Source organism: Mobula hypostoma, chromosome 9, assembly GCF_963921235.1.
Source record: "Mobula hypostoma chromosome 9, sMobHyp1.1, whole genome shotgun sequence".
In the NCBI taxonomy this organism is placed as follows: Eukaryota; Metazoa; Chordata; class Chondrichthyes; order Myliobatiformes; family Myliobatidae; genus Mobula; species Mobula hypostoma.
This window is the reverse complement of record NC_086105.1, coordinates 4,674,859-4,702,431: the sequence shown is the minus strand read 5'-3', so window position 1 is coordinate 4,702,431 and position 27,573 is coordinate 4,674,859. Positions and strand designations below refer to the sequence as shown.

At 44.6% G+C, this 27,573-nt stretch overlaps 1 protein-coding gene across 1 annotated transcript in view; it reads right to left on the bottom strand.

Annotated features, from left to right (window-relative positions):
* Positions 1-378: 378 nt before the first annotated feature.
* Positions 379-27,573, bottom strand: part of dram1 (DNA-damage regulated autophagy modulator 1) — a 51,228-nt gene continuing 24,033 nt past the window's right edge. The window contains exons 4-8 of the mRNA XM_063057645.1: positions 22,358-22,535; positions 15,413-15,471; positions 11,178-11,270; positions 7,856-7,952; positions 379-4,595 (exon numbers count right to left, since the gene is read on the bottom strand). Of these exons, the coding sequence (XP_062913715.1) occupies positions 7,869-7,952; positions 11,178-11,270; positions 15,413-15,471; positions 22,358-22,535 (414 nt within the window). The 3' untranslated portion in view covers positions 379-4,595; positions 7,856-7,868. The remainder of the gene's footprint in view (positions 4,596-7,855; positions 7,953-11,177; positions 11,271-15,412; positions 15,472-22,357; positions 22,536-27,573) is intronic.

Genomic DNA, 27,573 nt, shown 5'->3' with positions numbered 1-27,573 from the left:
TAGCCATATGGATGTTAGAAAGAGGGTTATGTAGGAGGGAAGGGTTCGATGTCAGAGTAGGTTAAAAGGCTGGCAAACATTGTGGCTGAACGGCCTGTAATGTGCCGTGGTGGGCTGCGCATGAAGGGGTAGGGCTTAGACATACATCAGCTGAACACAGGAAATCGGGACGAAGCATGTGGTCAGCTTCTACAACCTGCAGACTTGTCGAGAGGTGATGGACCTCAAGCTGAATAATCTGCCATTGTTTCAGACTCAGGAGAATGGCAACAACCCTCTGAGATCAGGGACTCATAGAAAAAGGACAGGAGTGGGGATGTGTGAACATAAAATCACAAACACAATTTGATAAAATATTGTTTATTAATAAAAATCTGTAACAAACAATAATGAAACTTCAGTACTGTAAAATAGACATATGTATAAATTCTCATAACCATTTCAAATAAAGTTCTATCAAAATTTCACCAACTGGTTTATAAGTCAAATCATAAAATATTTCAATTAATCTTCTTTGTTAGATTTGCATTCCTATTGAACTCAACTCAGTTTTCTGTTGGTATTGATGTGTCTTAAAAAACCAGCATTGGGATTAACCAAATCTGAGGTTTCTGTGAGAAAATCTGATTTGAACGGTTACAGAAATATATATATATATACACATTTATCATTGCAGACGGCAGTAGAGACCAAATCACTGAGTATACTTAAAGCTGAGTTTGACAGGTTCTTGGTTAGTCAGGGCATCAAAGGTTACAGGGAGAAGGCGGGAGAATGGGATTGAGAAGGTTAATAAATCAGTATTGGTGGAATGGCGGCACAGACTCGATGGGACGAATGGCCTATTTCCGCTCCTATATCTTATGGTCTAAAATCCTCAGATGCACTTGCCAGAGCACTGGAAGGCAAAATCTGACAGAGGTCCATGGGAGATATTAAGGGAGCTGATGAAAAGCTTGGTTAAAGGGATGGGGGAGAGGTTTAGCGAAGGATTTCTGGAGATGGGCTTCTAGGCAGCTGAAGACACAGTGCCGATGGAGAGCAATTAAATCCAGAGTGAACAAGAAGCCAGAATTGGAGGAGCACAGAGATCTGGATGAGATGTAGGGCTGGAGGAGATCACAGGAATTTAGAAAGAGCTTTGATAACTATGCTCTGCAGCACAGTAGCGTAGTGTAACGCTTTGTAGTACCAGTGATTAGGGATATCCACCAATATCCACCACTGCCTCTAAGGTGTTTGTACATTCTCTCCATGACCATATGGGTTTCCTCCAGGTACTCTGGTTTCCTCCCACAGTCCAAAGTCATACGTGTTAGGGTTAGTAATGTGGCATGCTATGTTGGCAAAGATGCATAGCAACACTTGTCAGTTGCCCCCAGCACATCTTTGGACTGTGTTGGTTGTTGATGCAAATGACGCATTTCACTGTATGTTTCAATATACATTTGACAAATTATGCTAATCTTTCATATTTAATATTTCTGGAGTGTTACTGGATTCAGATCCCAACTGAGTGCTGTTTTGCAGTCAGAAAGTGTGCAGTTTCAGCAAGAACTTGCAAGTGGTGTAGTCTCCATTTGCCTGGTACCCTTCTCCCACTGGAAGATAGAGATTGCAGTCTTAGGAGGAACTGACAAAAAAGTCTTTATGTGTATCTGCTATGCTACTGCTGCATTGTAATTAAGGATATTTAAACTGTTAAGTGTTCAAAAATGTGTACTTTTTTGCATGGGAGTATTTGTAATGACTTTGTTTTACAAGTATTACTCAGTAATTGTATGGGACAGGGGTGGGGAAGTAACACACACAAAATGTTACAGTTCATGTTCCAAGCCTTCCCTGGTAATGCTCCCCAACTCTTCATGCGTTTCATTGGCTGCGTAGACCAGTCCATGTTCCAAGCCTTCCCTGGTAATACTCTCCAACTCTTTCTGTGCTACATTATTTTAAAATCTTCCAGCTTCTCCAACTTCCTCTAAATTCAAGCTGTAAGCAGGGGTACTTGTGAGGGCTTCAGCTGTGCCTCCCTTTTCGTTGTCTTCATGGAACAGTCCATGTCCCAAGCCTTTCTTGGTAATGCTCTCCAACTCTTTCTGTGCCACATTTTAAAAAAAATAGTGTGTGTCGCTCTGGATTTCCAGCATCTACAGAATCTCTTGTGTTTATAATGGGGAGTAACAAACAGGGTTTCAGTGACTCTGCTGATAATTATTCACCTATTACTTTATCGTTTCAAAAATGAGCATGATTTTCATTGATACACACTATATCTTCTTAAAGTCCGTTCCTCATTGAAAGTGCATGTTTTGTAGCACAATTGCAGTGTACTTCTGCTGGGATAGTCCACTGGTGGTAGACAGACTGCCATGGACTGATGCACCATACAGACGGTTCGTTCTGCTTAAATCCCTGACAACTATGAAACAACCATTTACACTAGTCTAATTTTCATTCTCGCTACATTGCCGTCAATGTCCCCTGCCCCCACCATCACACACAGAACAATTTACAACCGCCAGTTAACCTTCGAACCCTCATCCCTTTGGAAAGCGGAGCAGCTGGAGGGAAACCAGTACTGTCACGGGGAGAACAAGTGATTAGAGGAGTTACAGCAATATCCTTTAGAGTTTTAGAAGAATGAGAGGTGACCATACTGAAACATACACGAACCACAGGGCACGTGACAAATTGCACCTTGGAAGATGAAATGTGAAGAGACGGTACACTGTCAAGAGCAAGATACTAAATAGTGTTAATGAGCAGAGGGATCTTGGGGTCCATGTTCATAGCTTCCTGAAAGTGGCTACTCAGGTTGATAGGGTGGTTAAGAATGCATATGGCATGCTTGCCGTTACTAGTCGAGGCACTGTGTTATGTTGCAGCTTTATAAAACTCTAGTTAAGCCACATCTGGAGCATTGCATACAGTTCACATCGGCCCATTATAGGAAGGATGTTGAGGCTTTGGAGAGGTTTACCAGGATGCTGCCTGGATTAGAGGCATCTGCTAGAACGAGAGAGTGGTCAAACTTGTGTCCTTTTCTCTGGGCAGCAGAGGCTGAGAAAAAGTTTATAAGATTATGAGTGGCATAAATAGAATAGATGCACCGTATATTTTCCCCAGGGTCAAAATATCTAATACCAGAGGGCATGCATTTAAGATGGGAGGGGGCAATTTCAAAGGAGATGTGAGGTGCAGGTTTTTTTTGCATAGAGAGTGGTGGATGCCTGGGGTGATATTAGAGGCAGAAACATCAGAGATTTTTAAGAGACATTTAGGTAGGCAGATGAACGTGAGGAAAATGGAAGGATACTGACATTGTGTAGACAGAACAGAATAATTTAATTGGCCATTTGATTACTAATTAGTTTGGTTCAGCACAACATTGTGGGCCGAATGTTGTCACAGGGAGAACGTGCAGACCCCATCCAGCCAGTGCCATACCCTAGAAGCTGTGAGGTAAAAGTTCCTGTGCTGCCTCGCTGAGAAACGTTTGGGAGTTTCCTATCCTAACACTTTCTCACTCGTTATGACTTAACATTTTCTCCAAATTGATAGCCACATATAAATATCTTGTGAAAAATGTTGTTCTTGTGAACTTTCTAGGTGTTTTACAACTTTAAGGGTGTTACATAGTTTTGGGATTATTTCTTCCTGAGCAGAAAAGTGTGTTGTGGGACGACCTGCATCTCTTTCTCCAAGCTGTGCTGGGATCCGTAGACTAGAGCACGGCTAGGCCAGATGGGATTACAGTTTTAGCATTGAGGTTAGCATAACACTATAACAGCACCTGTGACCTGCATTCATTCCTGCCTGTGTCTGTATGTTCTCCCCATGACCACGTTGCTCTCCTTCAGATGGACCAGTTTCCACCCACAGTCCAAAGGTGTTCGAGTTCGGGTTCGGGTTCGTGAGTTGTGGACGCGCTGTGTCGGCAACACCTACGGGCTGCATCCTCAAACTGAATCGCTCGTTGACACAAACAACACATTTCACACTATGTTGTGGTGTACATGTGACAAATAAAGCTAATCTTTTAAAAACGCAAACATGAGGAATTCTGCAGATGCTGGAAATTCAAGCAACACACATCAAAGTTGCTGGTGAACGCAGCAGGCCAGGCAGCATCTCTAGGAAGAGGTGCAGTCGACATTTCGGGCCGAGACCTTTCGTCAGGATGCTGCCTGGCCTGCTGCGTTCACCGGCAACTTTGATGTGTGTTGGTTGTGTAAGTTAATCTTTTGTTTGGATTGCTAGAGGCTCCATTTCCTGTTAGGTAAGGCTTCTGGTGCCTCGGTTGAAGAAAGTCTTTGTTCTTAGATCCTCCCTATTTGCTCCTATGATGATATCAGAGGCGATGGACCAGTAACTCCCACCAGTTGGTCTGGGTGTTAGTCTGTTTTTGATGATCCTTAAATTGTTTCTGTGTCCTCCTGGAGCTGGCTGGTCATGTTTATTCAGAGTACTGTGCCTATTTCTGGAGTTTAGTATTGCCCATGTGGAATGTCTGGAAGTGCAAAACATCTTAAAATACGAGAAAGATACTGATGATAATTATGCTGATTCCTCTCTGCCACGCCACATCTTCAGACCTAAGCACAGGATCACACAGAGATTCAGAAGGGTTAAACGAAACTAGGAATTTTATTAACAAAAGAGTCTGTGGTGGCCAGTGCTATCATGTTTGCTGTTGTGTGCTGGGGCAACAGGCTGAGGGTAGCAGACACCAACAGAATCAACAAACTCATTCGTAAGGCCAGTGATGTTGTGGGGATGGAACTGGACTCTCTGACGGTGGTGTCTGAAAAGAGGATGCTGTCTAAGTTGCATGCCATCTTGGTCAATGTCTCCCATCCACTACATAATGTACTGGGTGGGCACAGGAGTACATTCAGCCAGAGACTCATTCCACCGAGATGCGACACAGAGCGTCATAGGAAGTCATTCCTGCCTGTGGCCATCAAACTTTACAACTCCTCCCTTGGAGGATCAGACACCCTGAGCCAATAGGCTGGTCCTGGACTTATTTCCTGTCATAATTTACGTATTACTATTTAACTATTTAAGATGGCGAGTGACATAGTTAATTCAGAAACAACGTTCTGAACTTAAAGAGGGGTAACTTTGAAGGTATGAGTCGTGAATTAGCTAAGATAGACTGGCAAATGACACTTAAAGGATTGACGGTGGATATGCAATGGCAAGCATTTAAAGGTTGCATGGATGAACTACAACAATTGTTCATCCCAGTTTGGCAAAAGAATAAATCAAGGAAGGTAGTGCACCCGTGGCTGACAAGAGAAATTAGGGATAGTATCAATTCCAAAGAAGAAGTATACAAATTAGCCAGAGAAAGTGGCTCACCTGAGGACTGGGAGAAATTCAGATTTCAGCAGAGGAGGACAAAGGGCTTAATTAGGAAGGGGAAAAAAGATTATGAGAGAAAACTGGCAGGGAACATAAAAACGGACTGTAAAAGCTTTTATAGGTATGTAAAAAGGAAAAGACTGGTAAAGACAAATGTAGGTCCCCTGCAGACAGAAACAGGTGAATTGATTATGGGGAGCAAGGACATGGCAGACCAATTGAATAATTACTTTGGTTCTGTCTTCACTAAGGAGGACATAAATAATCTTCCAGAAATAGTAGGGGACAGAGGGTCCAGTGAGATGGAGGAACTGAGTGAAATACATGTTAGTAGGGAAGTGGTGTTAGGTAAATTGAAGGGATTGAAGGCAGATAAATCCCCAGGGCCAGATGGTCTGCATCCTAGAGTGCTTAAGGAAGTAGCCCAAGAAATAGTGGATGCATTAGTGATAATTTTTCAAACCTCGTTACATTCTGGACTAGTTCCTGAGAATTGGAGGGTAGCTAATGTAACTCCACTTTTTAAAAAAGGAGGGAGAGAGAAACCGGGAAATTATAGACCGGTTAGCCTAACGTCGGGGGTGGGGAAACTGCTGGAGTCAGTTATCAAGGATGTGATAACAGCACATTTGGAAAGCGGTGAAATGATCGGACAAAGTCAGCATGGATTTGTGAAAGGAAAATCATGTCTGACGAATCTCATAGAATTTTTTGAGGATGTAACTAGTAGAGTGGATAGGGGAGAACCAGTGGATGTGGTATATTTGGATTTTCAAAAGGCTTTTGACAAGGTCCCACACAGGAGATTAGTGTGCAAACTTAAAGCACACGGTATTGGGGGTAAGGTATTGGTGTGGGTGGAGAATTGGTTAGCAGACAGGAAGCAAAGAGTGGGAACAAACGGGACCTTTTCAGAATGGCAGGCGGTGACTAGTGGGGTACCGCAAGGCTCAGTGCTGGGACCCCAGTTGTTTACAATATATATTAATGACTTGGATGAGGGAATTAAATGCAGCATCTCCAAGTTTGCGGATGACACGAAGCTGGGTGGCAGTGTTAGCTGTGAGGAGGATGCTAAGAGGATGCAGGGTGACTTGGATAGGTTGGGTGAGTGGGCAAATTCATGGCAGATGCAATTTAATGTGGATAAATGTGAAGTTATCCACTTTGGTGGCAAAAATAGGAAAACAGATTATTATCTGAATGGTGGCCGATTAGGAAAAGGGGAGGTGCAACGAGACCTGGGTGTCATTATACATCAGTCATTGAAAGTGGGCATGCAGGTACAGCAGGTGGTGAAAAAGGCGAATGGTATGCTGGCATTTATAGCGAGAGGATTCGAGTACAGGAGCAGGGAGGTACTACTGCAGTTGTACAAGGCCTTGGTGAGACCACACCTGGAGTATTGTGTGCAGTTTTGGTCCCCTAATCTGAGGAAAGACATCCTTGCCATAGAGGGAGTACAAAGAAGGTTCACCAGATTGATTCCTGGGATGGCAGGACTTTCATATGAAGAAAGACTGGATGAACTGGGCTTGTAGTCGTTGGAATTTAGAAGATTGAGGGGGGATCTGATTGAAACGTATAAGATCCTAAAGGGATTGGACAAGCTAGATGCAGGAAGATTGTTCCCGATGTTGGGGAAGTCCAGAACGAGGGGCCACAGTTTGAGGATAGAGGGGAAGCCTTTTAGGACCGAGATTAGGAAAAACTTCTTCACACAGAGAGTGGTGAATCTGTGGAATTCTCTGCCACAGGAAACAGTTGAGGCCAGTTCATTGGCTATATTTAAGAGGGAGTTAGATATGGCCCTTGTGGCTACGGGGGTCAGGGGGTATGGAGGGAAGGCTGGGGCGGGGTTCTGAGTTGGATGATCAGCCATGATCATAATAAATGGCGGTGCAGGCTCGAAGGGCCGAATGGCCTACTCCTGCACCTATTTTCTATGTTTCTATGTTTCTATTTACGGTTTTATTACTATTTATTATTTATGGTGCAACAGTAACGAAAACCAATTTTCCCCGGGATCAATAAAGTATGACCATGACTATGACTATGACTAAACCTAAACCTAAACAGTAGAACTTACAAGGTCTTCGATAACTTGGCCAGAACTTCACCAGGCAAGGATCAGGACAACAGAGCCAGGGCAGATTAGCACTGTCCCTTTAAATACACTGCAGGGCATGAAAGAATGTGGGCCCAGCTGATAAAACTCCAGACTAATTACAAGCTTACAAGTAACTGTTCTAATAAGAGACAAAAGTCCAAGGTTACTTAATTGGACACCTGCAAAGTCTCAGAGAATTAATTGGAAGTGATCAAGGGCAATTGCAACAAATGAAAACTAGAGAAAACCCAACAATAACACATAAAAGTCCGAAGCGCAACAATAGGGATAATTATAATTAATAAAACGCAGAGAATACAAAAAACTCAGAGCTCTCAGAATACTCTACTGACGGCCCAAGGTCGTGACACTTACCGTCTCAGAGAGGTCACTGACATCGGTGGCTGTGGAGAATAGGAGTTATCTCATCATCAAAATCAATTATCTCCGTTTTAATACGTAGAGAAAATTTCTGTTGAAGTGAAAGAAAGATTGATTTAGAAAAAATTTTTTGACCTAATTAGACCAAAGTTAGCAGTGTGGCTACAGGCCATGGTCTTTATGAAAGGTCTTGACCTGAAACATCAACTGTTTAAGACAGGATTAGCTTTACTTGTGACATGTACATTGAAACATACAGTGAAGTGCATCATTTGCGTCAAATCAAATCAGTGAGGATCGTTCTGGGGGCTGCCCGCAAGTGTTACCACACTGCCAGTGCCAACGCTGCATGCCCACAACTCACTGACCCCTACCCACATGTGTGAGGAAACAGGAGCACCTGGAGGATAACATACAAGCTCCCTGCAGGAGCTGCGGAAATCGATGATCACTGGCATGGTAGAAGTTTACACTATCTGCTCTGCTACTACGCTCTCCTTCGTGGTGACTCCCCTCCATAGACGCTGTCTGACCTGCTGAGTTCCTCCAGCATTTTGTGTGTGCTGCTAAGAGATACAGCAGTTGCAGAATTTCACATAACCCTCCAGTTCTCTATCATCCCTGTGTCTAAAAGTCCCTTCAATGCCACTAATGTGTCTGCCTCTACCACCACGCCAGCACTGCGTTTCATGCACCCACCACTCTCTACGTGAGAGAAAAAAAACCTGCCTCTGACATCCCCCCGTCCATTCAATTTTAAATTATGCCCTCTCATATTAGCCAATTCCACCCTAGGTAAAGCTCTCTGAATGTCCACTCTGGTAAAGCCCCCTATCACCTTACGTACATCTATCAAGTCACCTCTCATCCTTCTTTGATCCAAAGAGAAAAGCCCCAGCTCACTCAACCTACAGTATGTTGAACATTAGGTTACAGACTAAAGTGGGGTAATTGCCGGATTCAGACTCATCAGCACTGGGTCTGTTTCAAATTCAGGGAAGTTTGTAACTCTGGGGAGAAGCAATCAGTATGCCAAAGGAGCTGGGGATGTTGAGTGACATCTGTTGGGGGAGGAGGAAATGTTATCGTTTCTAGTGAACCTGCAGTTGGTGGTGTTCCAATGTGCCAGGTGTTCTCATACCACTAGGAGCTGGAGATTACAGGCTTAGGAGGCTCTGTCAAAGGTGCTTCCAATAGTGAGTGAGTCGAGGACCAGACAGACAGCCTCAGAATAAAAGGGCATCCCTCATGAACAGAGGAATAGGAATTTCTTTAGCCAGAGTGTGGTGAATCTGTGGAATTCATCGCCAAGGACAGTAATAGAGAGTCACTGGGTAATTTAAAGCAGAAGTTGATAGGTTCTTGACTATGAAGGATATTGAAGATTATGGGGAGAAGGCAGGAGAATAGAGTTGAGAGGGGAAGTAAATCATTGTTTGTTTTCAAGATTACTTGTTGTCATTCTCCACTACGTGAATGTAAAGGAGAACAAAATTATTCTCATATTCTTATTCCAGATCCGATATAGCATAAAAAGCACAATAAGAATGAAAAATACAATAAATTAAAAACACAAAAAATTGCCCATGATTGAATGGAGGAGCAGACTTGATGGGCTGAATGGCCTACAATAATTCTGCTCCTACATTTTATAGTGTAAGTCCTAATGAGTAATTGTTGTGCACTTTGTGCAGTGTATTGACTGACAAGACAGTCCTTAGAAGATCTCCGGGTAACTGTCTATGATTCAACAAGTCCTTCTCCAAAAGGGGCTCTGGTCCCACTTCAGGGACTTTTAACAGAGTTCAGATTCTGCTACAGAGAAGCACCGAGGGGCTCTGTGTTGGCAAAAGTGCTCTGATGTGTTCACAGAAAATACCTGTACTCCTAGCTGAGTAACAGGGACGAGAGCCAGCAATTATCCTCACATCCTGACAACTATTTCAACCAAAACCAAATAGCTTTGATTATTTTAAATGCAAGAGATGCTGCAGATGCTGGAATTTTGATTTGATAGAGTTGTACAAGATGATAAGAGGCATGACTGAGTGAATAATCTTTTTTCCAGAGTGCGAATAGCCTCATGACTTGCCCTTGACCTCCACCTCCATCCCTCTGGTTCTCCCCCCCCCTCTCCTTTTATCCACAGTTAATTATCTTTTCCTATCAATTCCACCTTCTTCAGCCCGAGGTAAAGACCCATCCCACCTATCTCTTGTCTTGATGGAGGTGTACAGATAAGGGGCATAGATCGAGTGGACAGCCAGAGACTTTTCCCCAGGGCAGAAATGGCTAATCTGATGGGGCATAATTTGAAGGTGTTTGGAGGAAAGTATAAGGGGATGTCAGAAGTAAGTTCTTTACACAGAGAGCGGTGAGTGTGTGGAACGTCCAGTCAGGGATGGTGGTAGAGACAGATACTTTATGGGCATTTAAGAAACTCTTAGATAGGTACATGGATGATAGAAAACTGGAGGGCTTTGTAAGAGGGAAGGGTTAGATTGATCTTGGAGTAGGTTAAAAGGTCAGCACAACATTGTGGGCTGAATGGCCTGTACTGTGCTATAATGTTCTATGTTCCATAATGAGGTGGATTGTGAGAGTCAAGGGTCCGTCTTTTTGTTTAGCTGCATTGCGCTTTCTCCATAACTGTTACACTTACCTCTGCATTCTGTTTTCCCTTCTACTAGATCAATGCACTATTGCAATGAATTTATCGACATGAACAGCATGAAAGACGAGTTTTTTAACTTACCTTAGTTCATAAGAAAAGAGCATAAGATATAGGAGCGGAATTAGGCCATTTGGCCCATCGAGTTTGCTCTGCCATTTCATCATGGCTGATCCAATTTTCCTCTCAACTCCAGTGTCCTGCCGTTTCCCCACAGCCCTTCATGCCCTGACCATATGACAATATGTGACAATAATAAACCAATTCCAATTCCCACCAAGCTTGGTGGGATGTGGGAAACTCATCCTGTTACAGAGAGGAAGTGCAAATATTTTGCACCCAACAGCCTGCACTGTGCTGTAATGTTCTGCGTTCTGTGGAAGTCTGCAAGTCAGGCAGCATCTATGGAGGGGAGTAAACAGTAAACGATTCAGCCCCAGACCCTTCATCAGGAGTCCTTGAATATTTCCCACTGTGGGACAGAGCAGGAGAGGCAGGTTGTGTTCCCTCGAGTCACAAACACTCGTATGAGGGTATGGAGTTTGAAATGAGTTCACCAGCTGTGGGTGTGAAGCTGAGAACAAAGTGGGGGGGGGTAGAAGTGGGGAGGGGTGAATTGGCAGGGGTGGTTGACTCAATCCATACCTGAAAGTCTCTGATAAAGGTCATGAAGAAGAAGTTAAAGCAGAAGCCGACGATCCACTCACAAACTGCACTGGCTACGTGGCAGCCATAACCCTGGGGAGAAGGAAGAGAGAAAAAGACTTAAACTCACATTCCATTAGCCTAACCCTACTTAGTGACCACTTTATCAACTACGTCCTGTACCTACCACTGTATGTTCATGGTCTTCTGCTGCTGTAGCCCATCCACTTCAAGGTTCGACATACTGTGTGTTCAGAAACACTCTTCTACACACCACTGTTGTAATGTGTGGTTATCTGAGTTACTGTCACTTTCCTGTCAGTTTGAAGCAGTCTGACCATTCTCCTCGAACTCTCTTATTAGCAAGGCATTTTTCCCACGGGACTGCCCCTCACTGGATTTTTTTTGTTATTCACATCATTTTCTGTAAACTCTGTAGACTGTTGTGCATGAAAATCTCAGCCCTATCTGAGATACTCAGACCACCCTGTCTGGCGTCAACAATCATTCCATGATCAAAGTCACTTAGATTGCATTTCTTCCACATTCTGATGTTTGGTCTGAACAACAACTGAACCCCTTGACCATGTCTGCATGCTTTTATGTACTGAGTTGCTGATTAGATATTTGCTTTAATGAGCAGGTGTACAGGTGTACCTAAAATGTAGGCACTGAATTTGTAGCACAAACAAGTGGCATTTCTAGCCCATTGGCCTTCATCAGTCAGAGACAGAGTATATAAGTTGGGAAGTCATGGTGTGGTTGTATAGGCTGCACTCTAGATTTGTTTATTTATCACATCTACATTGCAGCATACAGTGAAATGTGTCAACAACCAAATATTGAAAGGCCTAGATGGAGAGGATGTGGAGAGGATGTTTCCTATGGTGGGGGAGTTTAGGACCAGAGGGCACAGCCTCAGAACAGAGACTTTCTTTAGCCAGAAGGTGGTGAATCTGTGGAATTCATTGCTATAGACAGCTGTGGAGTCCAAGTCATTGAATAAGGTGGAAGTTGGTGGGTTCTTAATGGAACTGTCTCGCAGGTCCTAGGTTCAGTCCTGATCCCTGGCTCTGTGTGTGTGTGTGTGGCTCAGCTGGAGGGCCGAAGAAGCGCTATAAGGATCAGATGAAGAATACTTTAAGGAAGTGCAAGATCAGACCCGAGGACCTGGAGGAGGTTGCTGCTGACCGTATCACTTAGCGACAGCTGTGTAGGGACGGGGTTCGTATTCTGGAGATGGAAAGAACAACCAGAAGACAGCAGAAGAGGGCCAGGAGAAATGCAGCCATGGTTGCCACCACTACCACGTATACATGTCCCACCTGCAATAGAGTTTGTGGGTCCAGGATAGGACTGTATAGTCATCAAAGATCTCACCGTTAAAGGAGTGGACATGGTCATCGGATTTCGATGGACAACCGAAGAAGAGCGTGTGTGCAGCGCGTGCGCACTTGCGGAGTTTGCTCGTTCTCCTGTGACTGTAGGTTTCCCGACTGCGCCCTTTCCTCTCATGTGGGTAGTGTGTGGGTGATGGGTAGAGTCTGGGAGTGGTTGATGAAAATATCAGGAGAATGAAGAATACAGGATATAAATGATGGCCAGCACAGACTGGGAGAGCCAAAAGGCCTGTTTCCATGCTGTTTTTGTGAGCTTCCATGCAGGGTGTAGCTTAATGGAAGTGCCACAGGCAAGAATCTCTAAGTCTAGGCACTGTCCTCTAACTTTCTCAGTTTCTGATCAAATGTTTTCAATCTGAAAGAATGACATTTCATTGACATCACCTGACCTGACTTTACCCAAAGTTTTCTGTTTTTATTCCAGGTTTTCAGCTTCTGTGGTATTTTGCTTTGCCCTGTTACCTACTTACTTTAGAGCAGAGGTTTTAAACTTTGTTCTTCAGGTGACTCACTTTAACCAAACACTTTAATGAATATTAGCACGTTCGCCAGAGACACAAACGACAACAGATGCTGGAATCTGGAACAACAATCAATCCCTCACATAGAGGCTAGCAACTTATTCTCTCTCACACATGTGTGTCAAACTCCATCCCCCTCCCCTGATTCGCCTGCCAGCCTTATGAGGGGTAACTTTACAGTGTTTCACCTCCCAGCATGGGCTTTGGGATGCTGCTAGATAAAACACTGACAGGACCCCCGGTGATCACGAATTTCAACTCAACTTCCCATTCCCATTCTGACGCGTTGGTCCACGGCCACAATGAGGCCACTCTCAGGTTGGAGGGGCAACACCTCATTTTCCATTTAATGGCCTCCAACCTGATGGCATAAACTTCAATTTCATCAACTTCCAGTGATGTCTCCTCCCTCCCCTTAACTCTTTTTTCATTCTCCATTCTGGATCCCCTCTCACCCCTTCCTTTCTCCTCATCTGCCCATCAACTCCCTCTGGTTCCCCGCCATGGTCCACAGTGCTCTCCCATCAAGATTCCTATCAGACCTTTATCACTTCTACCTATCACCTCCCGGCTTCTTACTTCACCCACCCACCCACCTCCTTCCTCGCCTGCTCTCACCTATCACCTGTCCTCCTTCCCCTTCCTCCATCTTATTCTGGCTTCTTCCCACTTCCTTCCCAGTCCCAATGAAGGGTCTCAATCTGAAACATCGACTGTTTATTCCACCCCCTAGGTGCTACCTGACCTGCTGAATTCCTCCAGCATTTTGTGTGTGTTGCAGCAGTCCACACACTCGTCCTTCCCCAACCCCCTTCGTCGACTTCCGAATATCTCGTCCGCGGTCTCAACCCCCCACAGACACGAGAGATTGCAAAGAAAGTTGTTCCACATGGGATGCCTTGTGTTGCAAGTGCGGTGGGGAATGCAGACGTCCCACCTCTCCCGGAAGTCTCCTGCAAATTGATGGGGCTACCTCCCTGAAATGAGTTTTTGCAGGGTGGGATGTCTGGGAATGGGGTTTTTAAAGCTCGCAGACCAAGGCCAAAGGATAATAGTTTGGGTGTCCCCAAGTCAGAGATAAAAATGTGACTTGATTTGCATAGGCTTGGGTGGGAGGTGGGCAATAAAAAGGCCTGTGATATCAGGGGAGGTAGGAGAGAGTGCGGGGGTGGGGGGGTTAGTAATGGGACAAAGATTCAAACACAAGAGGTTCTGCAGATCCAGGGCAACACACACACAAATGCTATTGGAACTCAGCAGGTCAGGCAGCATCTATGGAAGGGAATAAACAGTAATGTTTAGGGTGAGATCCTTCTCCATATAGAGTTAAGATTAGATTTATTTGTCAGATGTCATAAAGAGAGCTATTGGCACATTGCCCTTCATAAATCAAAGTATTGAGTACAGGAAATGGGATGTTATGTTGAAGTTGTATAAGTCATTGGTGAGGCCTAATTTGCAGTATTCTGTGCAGTTTTGGTCACCTACCTACAGGAAAGATTGAAAGAGTGCAGAGAAAATTTACAAGGATGTTGCCGGATCTGGAGGAAGTTTGAATGGGTTAGGACTGTATTCCTTGGAACTTAGAAGATTGAGAGGAGATTTGATAGAGATATACAAAATCATGAGGCGTACAGATAGGATAAACGCAAGCAGGCTTTTCCCACTGAGAATGGGTGGGACTACAACTAGAGGTCATGGGTTAAGGGTGAAAGGTGAAAATTTTAAGGGGAACATGAGGGGAAACGTCTTCGCTCACAGGATTGTGAGGCTGGGGCATGAGCTGCATGCGGGCTTGATTTCAATGTTTAGGAGAGCTTGGATAGGTACACGGATGGTAGGGGTAGGGAGAGCCATGGTCCCAGTGCAGGTCGATGGGAGTAGGCAGTTTCAATGGTTCAGCACAGACTAGATGCGCCTGTGCGGTACTTTTCCATGACTCAACGACTCTGTGTACAGTACATTGAAGTCAATAAGTCCGTGGATATGCTGGAGGCAGCGCACAAGTGTTGCCGTGCCCACTAACCCAAGCATCTTTGGGATGTAAGAGGAAACCGCAGCAACCCACACGGTCATGGGGAGAATGTGCAGATAGCGGCAGGAATCAAACCCCAAACCGCTAGGCTACCATGCTGCCCCAGGGAGTAATATTACCCATACCCTTGCACTGGCTTTGGTCATAGGATTCACTGTTTCCTGAGAGCACTGGGGGAGGTTTGTTCAAGTGGATGGCCCCTCCCACCAGACCACTGCTGGGAAGCAACCCAAAGCCTGTGCCCCCTCCCTCCAAACTCCCACCGATGACAATCCTTACCTTGTCCGCTGGCTTCCAGTTGAAATTTGATTGTCCACTTAAGAAGTAGCAGACGAGCACTGGAATAGGCAAAGGTCAAGGAAGGTCAACCACATGTCTGTAAGAAATTAAGGTGACTTCATCGAGGATTAGAATCTAAACGGGCCCGTGTCATACCTGCGATGTACCACGGACAGCATTTTAATTGGTTGCATCACCACCTGGTATCGAGGAGTCACTGCAGAGGGTTGGAAAAAGAGGAGGGCTGTAGGCTGAGCCTTCACGGGCACAAGCCCCCACCCAGCATCGAGGACTACTTATTTAATTCTGTAATTTATGGTAAGTTTTATGCTGCAGAACAACACATCTCACAGCATCTGTCAGTGACAGTAAATGTGATCTTGATTCCGAACCAAAGGCTTCACTGAGCAGAATGACTTCTGTTGGACTCAGTAACCACTTTATCAGGTACAGCGGTGGAACCCGATGCGGTCTGCTGCCCATTCACTTCCAGGTCCGACAGGTTATGCATTCAGAGATGCTCTTCTGCGCGTCACTATTCTAACATGTGGTTATTCGAGTTACTGTCAGCTTGAAGCAGTCGACCTCTCTCATTAACAAGGGGTTTTCGCCCACAGAACTGCTGCTCACTGGATTTTTTTTTTTTTTTTTGGTTTCTTGCACCATTCTCTGTAAACTCTAGAGACTGTTGTGTGTGAAAATCTCAGGAGATCAGCAGTTGCTAAGATACTCAAACCACCCTATCTGGCACCAACAGTCATCCCATGGTCAAAGTCACTTAGATTACATCTCTACCCCACTCTGATGTTTGGTCTGAACAACAACTGAGCCTCTTGACTATGAATGGTTTTATGCATTGAGCTGCTGCCACGTGATTGGCTGGTTAGATATTTGCATTATCAAGATGTACAGATGTACCTAATGAAGTGGCCACTGAGTGTACTTTGAAATGCTTGAAGGAGAATCTTGTCTAGAACTGCCATTCTGGGGTGTGTCTGGAGTAGAAGAACATAGAACATAGAATAGTACAGCACAGTACAGGCCCTTCGGCCCACAATGTTGTGCCGACCCTCAAACCCTGCCTCCCATATAACCCCCCACCTTAAATTCCTCCATATGCCTGTCTAGTAGTCTCTTAAACTTCACTAGTGTATCTGCCTCCACCACTGACTCAGGCAGTGCATTCCACGCACCAACCACTCTCTGAGTGAAAAACCTTCCTTAATATCCCCCTTGAACTTCCCACCCCTTACCTTAAAGCCATGTCCTCTTGTATTGAGCAGTGGTGCCCTGGGGAAGAGGCGCTAGCTATCCACTCTATCTATTCCTCTTATTATCTTGTACACCTCTATCACGTCTCCTCTCATCCTCCTTCTCTCCAAAGAGTAAAGCCCTAGCTCCCTTAATCTCTGATCATAATGCATACTCTCTAAACCAGGCAGCATTCTGGTAAATCTCCTCTGTACCCTTTCCAATGCTTCCACATCCTTCCTATAGTGAGGCGACCAGAATTGGACCCAGTACTCCAAGTGTGGCCTCACCAGAGTTTTATAGAGCTGCATCATTACATTGCGACTCTTAAACTCTATCCCTCGACTTATGAAAGCTAACACCCCATAAGCTTTCTTAACTACCCTATCCACCTGTGAGGCAACTTTCAGGGATCTGTGGACATGTACCCTGAGATCCCTCTGCTCCGCCACACTACTAAGTATCCTGCCATTTACTTTGTACTCTGCCTTGGAGTTTGTCCTTCCAAATTGTACCACCTCACACTTCTCCGGGTTGAACTCCATCTGCCACTTCTCAGCCCACTTCTGCATCCTATCAATGTCTCTCTGCAATCTTTGACAATCCTCTACACTATCTACAACACCACCAACCTTTGTGTCATCTGCAAACTTGCCAACCTACCCTTCTACCCCCACATCCAGGGCGTTAATAAAAATCACGAAAAGTAGACGTCTCAGAACAGATCCTTGTGGGACACCACTAGTCACAATCCTCCAATCTGAATGTACTCCCTCCACCATAACCCTCTGCCTTCTGCAGGCAAGCTAATTCTGAATCCACCTGGCCAAACTTCCCTGGATCCCATGCCTTCTGACTTTCTGAATAAGCCTACCATGTGGAACCTTGTCAAATGCCTTACTAAAATCCATATAGATCACATCCACTGCACTACCCTCATCTATATGCCTGGTCACCTCCTCAAAGAACTCTATCAGGCTTGTTAGACACAATCTGCCCTTCACAAAGCCATGCTGACTGTCCCTGATCAGACCATGATTCTCTAAATGCCCATAGGTCCTATCTCTAAGAATCTTTTCCAACAGCTTTCCCACCACAGACGTAAGGCTCACTGGTCTATAATTACCCGGACTATCCCTACTACCTTTTTTGAACAAGGGGACAACATTCACCTCCCTCCAATCCTCCGGTACCATTCCCGTGGACAATGAGGACATAAAGATCCTAGCCAGAGGCTCAGCAATCTCTTCCCTCGCCTCGTGGAGCAGCCTGGGGAATATTCCGTCAGGCCCTGGGGACTTATCCATCCTAATGTATTTTAATAACTCCAACACCTCCTCTCCATTAATATCAGCATGCTCCAGAACATCAAACTCACTCATATTGTCCTCACCATCATCAAATTCCCTCTCATTGGTGAATACCGAAGAGAAGTATTCATTGAGGACCTCGCTTGCTTCCACAGCCTCCAGGCACATCTTCCCACCTTTATCTCTAATCGGTCCTACCTTCACTCCTGTCATCCTTTTTTTCTTCACATAATTGAAGAATGCCTTGGGGTTTTCCTTTACCCTACTCGCCAAGGCCTTCTCATGCCCCCTTCTTGCTCTTCTCAGCCCTTCTTAAGCTCCTTTCTTGCTTCCCTATATTCCTCAATAGACCCATCTGATCCTTGCTTCCTAAACCTCAAGTATCCCAGACAGTATTTGTCATGACAGCTATCTGAACATTGTTTTATTGTAGTCCGTGGGATCTTGCTGTGCATGAGCTGCCACGTTGCATTGAGGTAGAGCAGTCTGGGGTCACTTTCAGATCATGAAGGGTGCTGCAAAGCTATAAACGCACTTCCCTCCTGGACAGAATTGTTTAGCCTGGACGCAACTCAGCACATCACAGCAGCCAGTCTCCCCTCCACGGGCTCTGTCTGCACTTCTCACAGCCTCAGTAAAGTATCAAGCAGAATCAAAGAGCCCACCCACCCCCCGGACAGTCTCCCTTCTCCTCCCTCACATAAGGCAGAAGATACAAAAACCCAAAAGCACATACCAGCAGACTCCTATCCCACTGGTATCAGATCCTTGAATAGACAACTTGTACGATAAGATATACTCTTTGTTTCATAACCTATCTCATTATGATCTTGCTCTTTAATATTTGCCTGCACTGCAATGCTTTGACAGCTGTTATGCTTCATTCTGCATTCTGTTATTGTTTTACCTTGTTCTATTTCAATACACGAATCTGTATGAACAGTGTGCAAGACTAACTTTACACTCTATCTCAGTATATGTGACAGTAATCAACCAATTCCACTATCAAATCCTCAGTCAAGTTGATGTAACCTGTTGAGATTTAGCGCAACAATAACTGATCCCTGTTCAACGCTACAAGTTTCTGCCTTGAACTTTGCCAGATTATTGAATTTCACATTGTCTTAACCAATGACTATCTGGATAACTATTGTTCTACCTTGTTCTACATCACTGTGTAATGATCTGGTGTGTATGAACAGTACACTGGACAAGCTTTACACTGTATCTCAGTACCTGAGACAGTATTAAACTAATTCCAATTCCAGTGATGGGAACCTCCTCCATTCTGTACTGAAGAGAAAGAAAACAAAATTAGAGGAGCATCAGGCTTCAGCCTTCGCCTCCCCTGGATAAAATCACAACTAAACTGAACTGTCTTCAATCTCTTTCCCTTGGGTGCTGCGGTTTGTATAAGACATCGGAGCAGAATTCGGCCAGTTGACCACTGAATCTGCTCCTCCATTCCATCACGGTTGCTTTTTTAATCATCTCAACCCCATTCTCCTGTCTTCTCCCCATAACCTTTCACGTCCCAACTAATCAAGAATCTATCTGCCTCTGCTTTAAATATACCCAATTATTTGGCCTCCACAGCTGTCCGTGGCAATGAATTTCACAGATTCACCACCATCTGGCTACAGAGGTGCCTCCTCAGCTCTATTCTAAAGAACATTCTTCTATTTTGAGACTGTGTCCTCTGGTCCTAGATTCCCCCACTATGGGAAACATCCCCTCCACATCCGCTCTATTAGGGCCTTTCGATATTCGTTAGGTTTCAATGAGATATCCACCTCATTCTTCTAAACTTCCGTGAGTACGGGCTCAAAGCCATCAAAGGCATCTCATACATTAACCCTTTCATTCCCAGGATCATTCTCACAAACCTCCTCTGGACCGTCTCCAATGCCAGCACATCTTTTCTTAGATAAGAGGCCCAAACCTGCTTACAATACTCCAAGTGTGGTCTGACCTATGACTTATAAAGCCTCAGAATTACATCCTTGCATTTCGTTCTATATACATGCTCTGGTAGGTCAACTGGCCATTGTAAATGGCTCCCAGTGTGTGGGTCAAGTGTGAAATTCGGGGCAAATTGATGGGAATTGGGAAAAATGAAATACAATAATGGGCTTGAGATGAAAATGGGATCAGTGTAGGATTGAAAGTGCGCTCAAGGGTCTATTCCTATCTTTCTGTGCTGTTTCTCTATATGACTCTGAAGTGAACAGCCTCACTTATACAACTGCCTTAGATGTAGCTTTAGAACCTGGAACATTAAAGCACAGTAGAGGCCCTCCTAAACTTTCAACCTTCTTCAAGGTCATCTAACCTTTCCCGCCCAAAGCACCCTCCGTTTTTCTGCCATCCATGTGCCTACCTGTAAGTCTCTTAAATGTCCCTGATGAATTTGCCTCTACCACCATTTGACAGCACATGCCACGTAGTCATCGCTCTCTGTGTGAAGCAAGTACCTCTGACACACCACTGCCCCCTATACTTTCCTCCAGTCACCTTAAAATAGTCAAAGACCAAGTAAATTTATTACTCAAGTACCCATATGCTACCATATACAACCCTGAGATTCATTTCCTTGCAGGCATTTACAGGAAAATAAAGAAATATGATAGAATTTATGTAAAGCTATACATCAAAACAGAAAAACAATTAATGTGCAAAAGAAGCCAAGTTGTGAAAACTAAAAAATATAAATAATACAGAGAACATGAGCTACAGAAGCCTTGAAAGTGAGTCTGTAGTTTGTGGAATTAGTTCAGTGTTGAAGTGAGTGAAGTTATCCACACTGGCCCAGGAGCCTGATGCCAATTTTGAGGAAGATTGTTTAAATTTAAGACACCGGCGGAAGACCTGAAAACTCGAGCAGGATTATAAAATGAAAACAATTCTATGATGTACTCTGGTCCCAGACCTAGGGTAATAACAGTTCCTGAATCTGGTGGTGTGGGACCTAAGGCTCCTGTAGCTAAAGAGGAGAACATGGCCTGGATGGTGGGGGTCGTGAGTGATGGACACTGTTTTCTTGTGAGAGCAATCCTTGTAGTTGTGTTCAACGGTGGGGAGGGCTTTGTCTGTGATGGACTGGGCTGTATTCACCACTATATGTAGACTGAAGAAAGGTGCTGGCTGTCCACTCTATCAGTAATGATAATAATTATTATTATTATTATTACCATGGCACGGTAGCATAGTGGTTAGCACAACACTTTACAGTACAGGTGACCCACTGCTGTCTGTAAGGAGTTTGTACGTTCCCCCAGGACCGTGTCGGATTCCCCTGGGTGCTTTGGTTTCCCCCCACAGTCCAAAGACGTATTCGTTGGTAGATTAATTGGTCATTGTAAAGTGTCCCATGATTAGATAGACAGACTGACAAATAAATAAATAAATGTTTATAGATTACTTTTCATGCAGACGATATAGTTCAGAGAGCTTTACAGTGGGATAAACTGCAAACATAAAAATAAAACAAAAAGTAAACATAAGCATAAACATAAAACACAAAAAGATGTTGGTTAATGGCAGGGTGAAATCAATAGGTTCTGAGCTGGTGTTTAATAGTGTCAACTCAGTCTGCATCCTTTATAATTTTAGGGATTTAGTTCCACAGTTGAGAACTGTAGTTCAGAAAAGCTGGCCTGCCAATTTTGAGGAAGATTGTTTAAATTTAAGACACCGGCGGAAGACCTGAAAACTCGAGCAGGATTATAAAATGAAAACAATTCTATGATGTACTCTGGTCCCAGACCATTAAGAGCTTCAACACCAAGTAACTTTAAAATCAATTCTAAATGATACCGGAAGCCAATGCAGGGCAGCTGGAACTGAAATGATATGTCCAGTCATCCTGTCATCAATGCCTCTTATCACCTTGTACAGCTCTATCGACTCACCTTTCACCCTTCTAGCCTTAGCCCTTTGTGCTGTTCCACAGTGTTCAGAATCTGCACTGCCCTATCACCCCTCACCTGCGATTGTATCGTTATATAACCATATAACAATTACAGCAGGGAAACAGGCCATCTCGGCCCTTCTAGTCCGTGCCGAACTCTTACTCTCACCTAGTCCCACCGACCTGCACTCAGCCCATAACCCTCCATTCCTTTCCTGTCCATGTAGCTGTCCAATTTAACTTTAAATGACAACATCGAAACCGCCTCAACCACTTCTGCTAGAAGCTCATTCCACACAGCTACCATTCTCTGAGTAAAGAAGTTCCCCCTCATGTTACCCTTAAACTTTTGCCCTTTAACTCTCGTTATGTGGGAGATTGGTCTTGTACATCATCAGCAGTTCCCTATCACCCCTCACCTGCGATTGCTTTGTTATGTGGGAGATTGACCAGATTGTTCAACAGAAAGGATACTGATGATGAAGGCCGCCCCTGACACTCCCATCAGTACTATCCTAACGAGAAACACTGTGTGATTGTTACACAGATTCTGCATTCTGTAGGAAATATAGGTCTGCAAAGTGAGATATAGAGTTCCCATGCCAAAGGTAAGCAAAGCACCAATGTCGTGGACTATTCTCGCAGTGGTCTCCTAAACACAAGACAGAAAGTAGAAAGTGTAAAATTATTGGAAATGAGAAGTCCCCATTGTCAATAAAAATGAAATTATTCAACCAACATACAGAAGAGCAATATTCATACTAGAGACACAAAAGTACCTTCCGTACCAGCCAAGATCCCCTGGTGGCAGCCATTTTAATTCTACTTCCCATCTGCTGTGTCGGTGCCTTTACTTTCTTAGGAAGTTAAGGATGGTCGGTTGTGCTGGATTGGGTGCTGGTCCCACCCATTGGTGCTGCTCTCCAGTGTTTGCTCAGTGGAAGACAAGCTGGATTGTGTTCATCTGCAGCTGACCTAGCGTGTGATGAGCAACTGCTGCATGCTTGTTCTTACAGAAACATGGCTCCAGGACAACATCCCATGCACCATCAATCTACAGGCCATAACACTCAAGAATTTTATTTTTTTTGTAACTGTATATTTCACTGCTATCATAACTATCTGTGCCTTGTGCTGTATGTGACTTGTTGGTTCTGTGTTTTGTACCATGGCCCCAGAGGAAAGCTGTTTCCTTTGGCTGTATTGTTATATAAGACTGAATGAGAATTAAACCTGAACTTGAGGTTTGGCATGTCACCGACCACTCGAACAAACATCTACAGATGTACTGTTGAAAGTATGCTGACGAGTTGCATCACATTCTAGTCTGGCAATTTGAGTGTGCAGGAACATAAGAAGCTTCAGAGAGTAGTGAACTCTGCCCAGTGTGTCACAGGCACATCCAACCCCACCGTCGGTAATATCGATGGGAGATGCTGCCTCAAAAAAGCAGCATCCCAACCATCCAGGCCATGTCACCTCTGGAAGTTACTATCGAGCAGGAGGATCAGAAGACTGAAGTCCCACACCAGCTGCTTTAAGAACAGCTACTTCCCTTGAACTGTTTGATTCTTGAACCAACCAGTATAACCATAACCTCTACGGTTTAAAGTTCAGAGTTCAAAGTAAAATTTATTATCAGAGCACATACATGCCACCATGTACAACCCTGAGACCTGAGATTCCTTTCATGACAAGCAACCCTTTGACCACTTCAAAGTTCAAAGTAATTTCTTATCGAAGTACATATACAGCCCTGAGATTTGATTTCTTGTAGTCATACTCAGTAAATGCAGGAAACATAACAAAACCAATGAAAGACGACACACAATAGGACAGACAAACAACCAGCATACAAAAGGCAACAAGCTGTGCAATTACTAAGGAAAAAAAATAAACAGGTAATAAATATCAAGAATGTGAGATGAAGAGTCCTTGAAAGTGAATCCATAGGTTGTGGGAACAGTTCGGTGACGGGGTCAGTGAAGTTATCCCCTCTGGTTTAGGAGCCTGATGATTGAGGGGTAACAACTGTTCCTGAACCTGGTGTGGGTCCTGAGGCTCCTGTACCTCCTTCCTGATGGCAGCAGTGCGAAGGGAGCATGGCCTGGATGCTGGGGTCCCTGATGAATGACAATAAACTTGAACTCTTTCCAATGCTGTGACCCTGAATGGAGGTCATATGTTTTGGAGACATTGGCAGCCATGACAATAACCTTGTAAGAGATCTTCAATCTTTCACTGCTGCAGTCAGGAGTTACCTGTTTCAAAAGGACATCAATCATTGCAGTGCCCAAGAAGAGTAAGGTGAGCTGTCTCAACAACTGTAGCCCAGCAGGGCTCACATCTACTGTGTTAAAGCACTTTGAGAGGCTGGTCATGGCTCGAATTAAACCCTGCCTAGCCTGCTAGATCAGCTTCTTCACCCCCACCATCAGATTTCTGAATGGTCCATGAACACTATCTCACTATTTTAATCTCTTTTTGCACTACTTATTTTTTTAATATTTCATGTTGTAACTTTTATTTCAAAAGTTCAAAGGTTCATTTTATTATGAAAGTATACAACTCTGAAATTCTTCAGTTCTCCGGGTATGTCTTGCCCTTTTCTGCTGTCACAAAACAATGTCCACTTCCTCTAAGGAGGTAGAGGTGCTGCCGTGCTTTCTTTGTAAGAACACTTACATGGTGGCCCAGAATGGGTCCTCTTAAATAATAACGCCAAGGAAAAGTTGCTGACCCTCTCCACCTCTGATCCTTCGATGAGGGCTGGTTCATGTGCCTCTGCTTCCTCCTCCTGAATTCAATAATTGGCTCCTCAGTCTTGCTGACATTGAGTGAGAAATTGTCGGTGTGGCATCACTCAGCCAGAATTTCAGTCTCCCTCCTACATAGTCATAGTCATAGTCATACTTTATTGATCCTGGGGGAAATTGGTTTTCGTTACAGTTGCTCCATAAATAATTAAATAGAAATAAAACCATAAATAGTTAAATAATAATATGTAAATTATGCCAGGAAATAAGTCCAGGACCAGCCTATTGGCTCAGGGTGTCTGACCCTCCAAGGGAGGAGTTGTAAAGTTTGATGGCCACAGGCAGGAATGACTTCCTATGATGCTCTGTGTTGCATCTCGGTGGAATGAGTCTCTGGTTGAATGTACTCCTGTGCCCACCCAGTATATTATGTAGTGGATGGGAGACATTGTCCAAGATGGCATGCAACTTGGACAGCATCCTCTTTTCAGACACCACCGTCAGAGAGTCCAGATCCATCCCCACAACATCACTGGCCTTATGAATGAGTTTGTTGATTCTGTTGGTGTCTGCTACCCTCAGCCTGCTGCCCCAGCTCACAACAGCAAACATGATGATAAGCTATATGCTGATTTGTCACCACCTTTGACTTGGCCAATGAGAATGGTGTCAGCAGCAAACCTGAATATGACATTGGAGCCATGCTTAGCCTCACAGTCATAAATATAAAGTGAGTAGAGCAGGGGGCTAAGGCCACAGCCCTGTGGTGCACCTGTGCTGATGGAGATTGTGGAGGAGATGTTTCCAGTCCAAACAGACTGGGACGTAAAAATAAGGAAATTGAGGATCCCTTTGCATAAGGATGTGTTGAGACCAAGGTCTTGAAGCTTATTGATCAGTTTTGAGGAGATGATGGTATTGAATGCCAAGCTTGTTTGTAAAGAACATCCTGATACATGCATCGTTGCTGTGCAGCTGTTGAGAGGATTGAGCAAAGAGCCATTGAAATGACATCCGCTGTGCCAATAGACAAATTGGATCAGATTGAAGTCACTTCTCAGGCAGGAGGTGATATATTTCATCACCAACCTCTCAAAGTACTTCATTACAGTGGATGTAAATGCCACTGGACGATAGCCAACGAGTAAATTACCACGTTCATAGGCACCGGTATAACTGAAGCAGGTGGGTACGTCAGACTGCCAAAGCGAGGGGTGAAAGATAGTGGTGAAAACTTCAGTCAGTTGATCAGCACAGGTCTTTAGTATTCAGCCGGGTACCCCATCTGGGCCGAAAACTCTCCGTGGGTTCACCCTTCTGACGGACGCTCTCATGTCAGCATCAGAGACTGAAATCATAAGGCCAGCAGCAGCTGTGGGAGTTCCTGAAGGTTATTCCATGCTTTGATGGTCAAAAACAGCAGAGAACGCATTGAGCTCATTTGAAAGCGAAGCCCTGTTGTCACCTATGTTGCCTGATTTCACTTCATAACAGGTAATAGCATCATTTTGATAGGTTGGAAATCGCAGGAAGTGGTATAGCAGCTAAAGTAACGATATACCACCTTTTTTTAAACGCAAACAACAGGAATTCTGCAGATGCTGGAAATTCAAGCAACACACATCAAAGTTGCTGGTGAACGCAGCAGGTCAGGCAGCATCTATAGGAAGAGGAACAGTCGACGTTTCAGGCTGAGACCCTTCGTCAGGACTAACTGAAGGAAGAGTGAGTAAGGGATTTGAAAGTGGGAGGGGGAGGGGGAGATCCAAAATGATAGGAGAAGACAGGAGGGGGAGGGATAGAGCCAAGAGCTGGACAGGTGATTGGCAAAAGGGGATACGAGAGGATCATGGGACAGGAGGTCCGGGAAGAAAGACAAGGGGGGGGGTGACCCAGAGGATGGGCAAGAGGTATATTCAGAGGGACAGAGGGATAAAAAGGAGAGTGAGAGAAAGAAAGTGTGTATAAAAATAAATAACAGATGGGGTACAAGGGGGAGGTGGGGCATTAGCAGAAGTTAGAGAAGTCAATGTTCATGCCATCAGGTTGGAGGCTTGAATATAAGGTGTTGTTCCTCCAACCTGAGTGTGGCTTCATCTTTACAGTAGAGGAGGCCGTGGATAGACATGTCAGAATGGGAATGGGATGTGGAATTAAAATGTGTGGCCACTGGGAGATCCTGCTTTCTCTGGCGGACAGAGCGTAGGTGTTCAGCAAAGCGGTCTCCCAGTCTGCGTCGGGTCTCGCCAATATATAAAAGGCCACATCAGGAGCACCGGACGCAATATTATTCTCCGTAACTTCCACCACCTCCAATGGGATCCCACCACTAAGCACATCTTTCCCTCCCCCCCCTCTCTGCTTTCCGCAGGGATCGCTCCCTACACAACTCCCTTGTCCATACGTCCCCCCCATCCCTCCCCACTGATCTCCCTCCTGGCACTTAACCGTGTAAGTGGAACAAGTGCTACACATGCCCTTACACTTCCTCCCTTACCACCATTCAGGGCACCAAACAGTCCTTCCAGGTGAGGCAACACTTCACCTGTGAGTCGGCTGGGGTGATATACTGCGTCCGGTGCTCCTGATGTGGCCTTTTATATATTGGTGAGACCCGACGCAGACTGGGAGACCGCTTTGCTGAACACCTACGCTCTGTCCGCCAGAGAAAGCAGGATCTCCCAGTGGCTACACATTTTAATTCCACATCCCATTCCCATTCTGACATGTCTATCCACGGCCTCCTCTACTGTAAAGATGAAGCCACACTCAGGTTGGAGGAACAACACCTTATATTCCATCTGGGTAGCCTCCAACCTGATGGCATGAACATCGACTTCTCTAACTTCTGCTAATGCCCCACCTCCCCCTCGTACCCCATCTGTTACTTATTTTTATACACACATTCTTTCTCTCACTCTCCTTTTTCTCCCT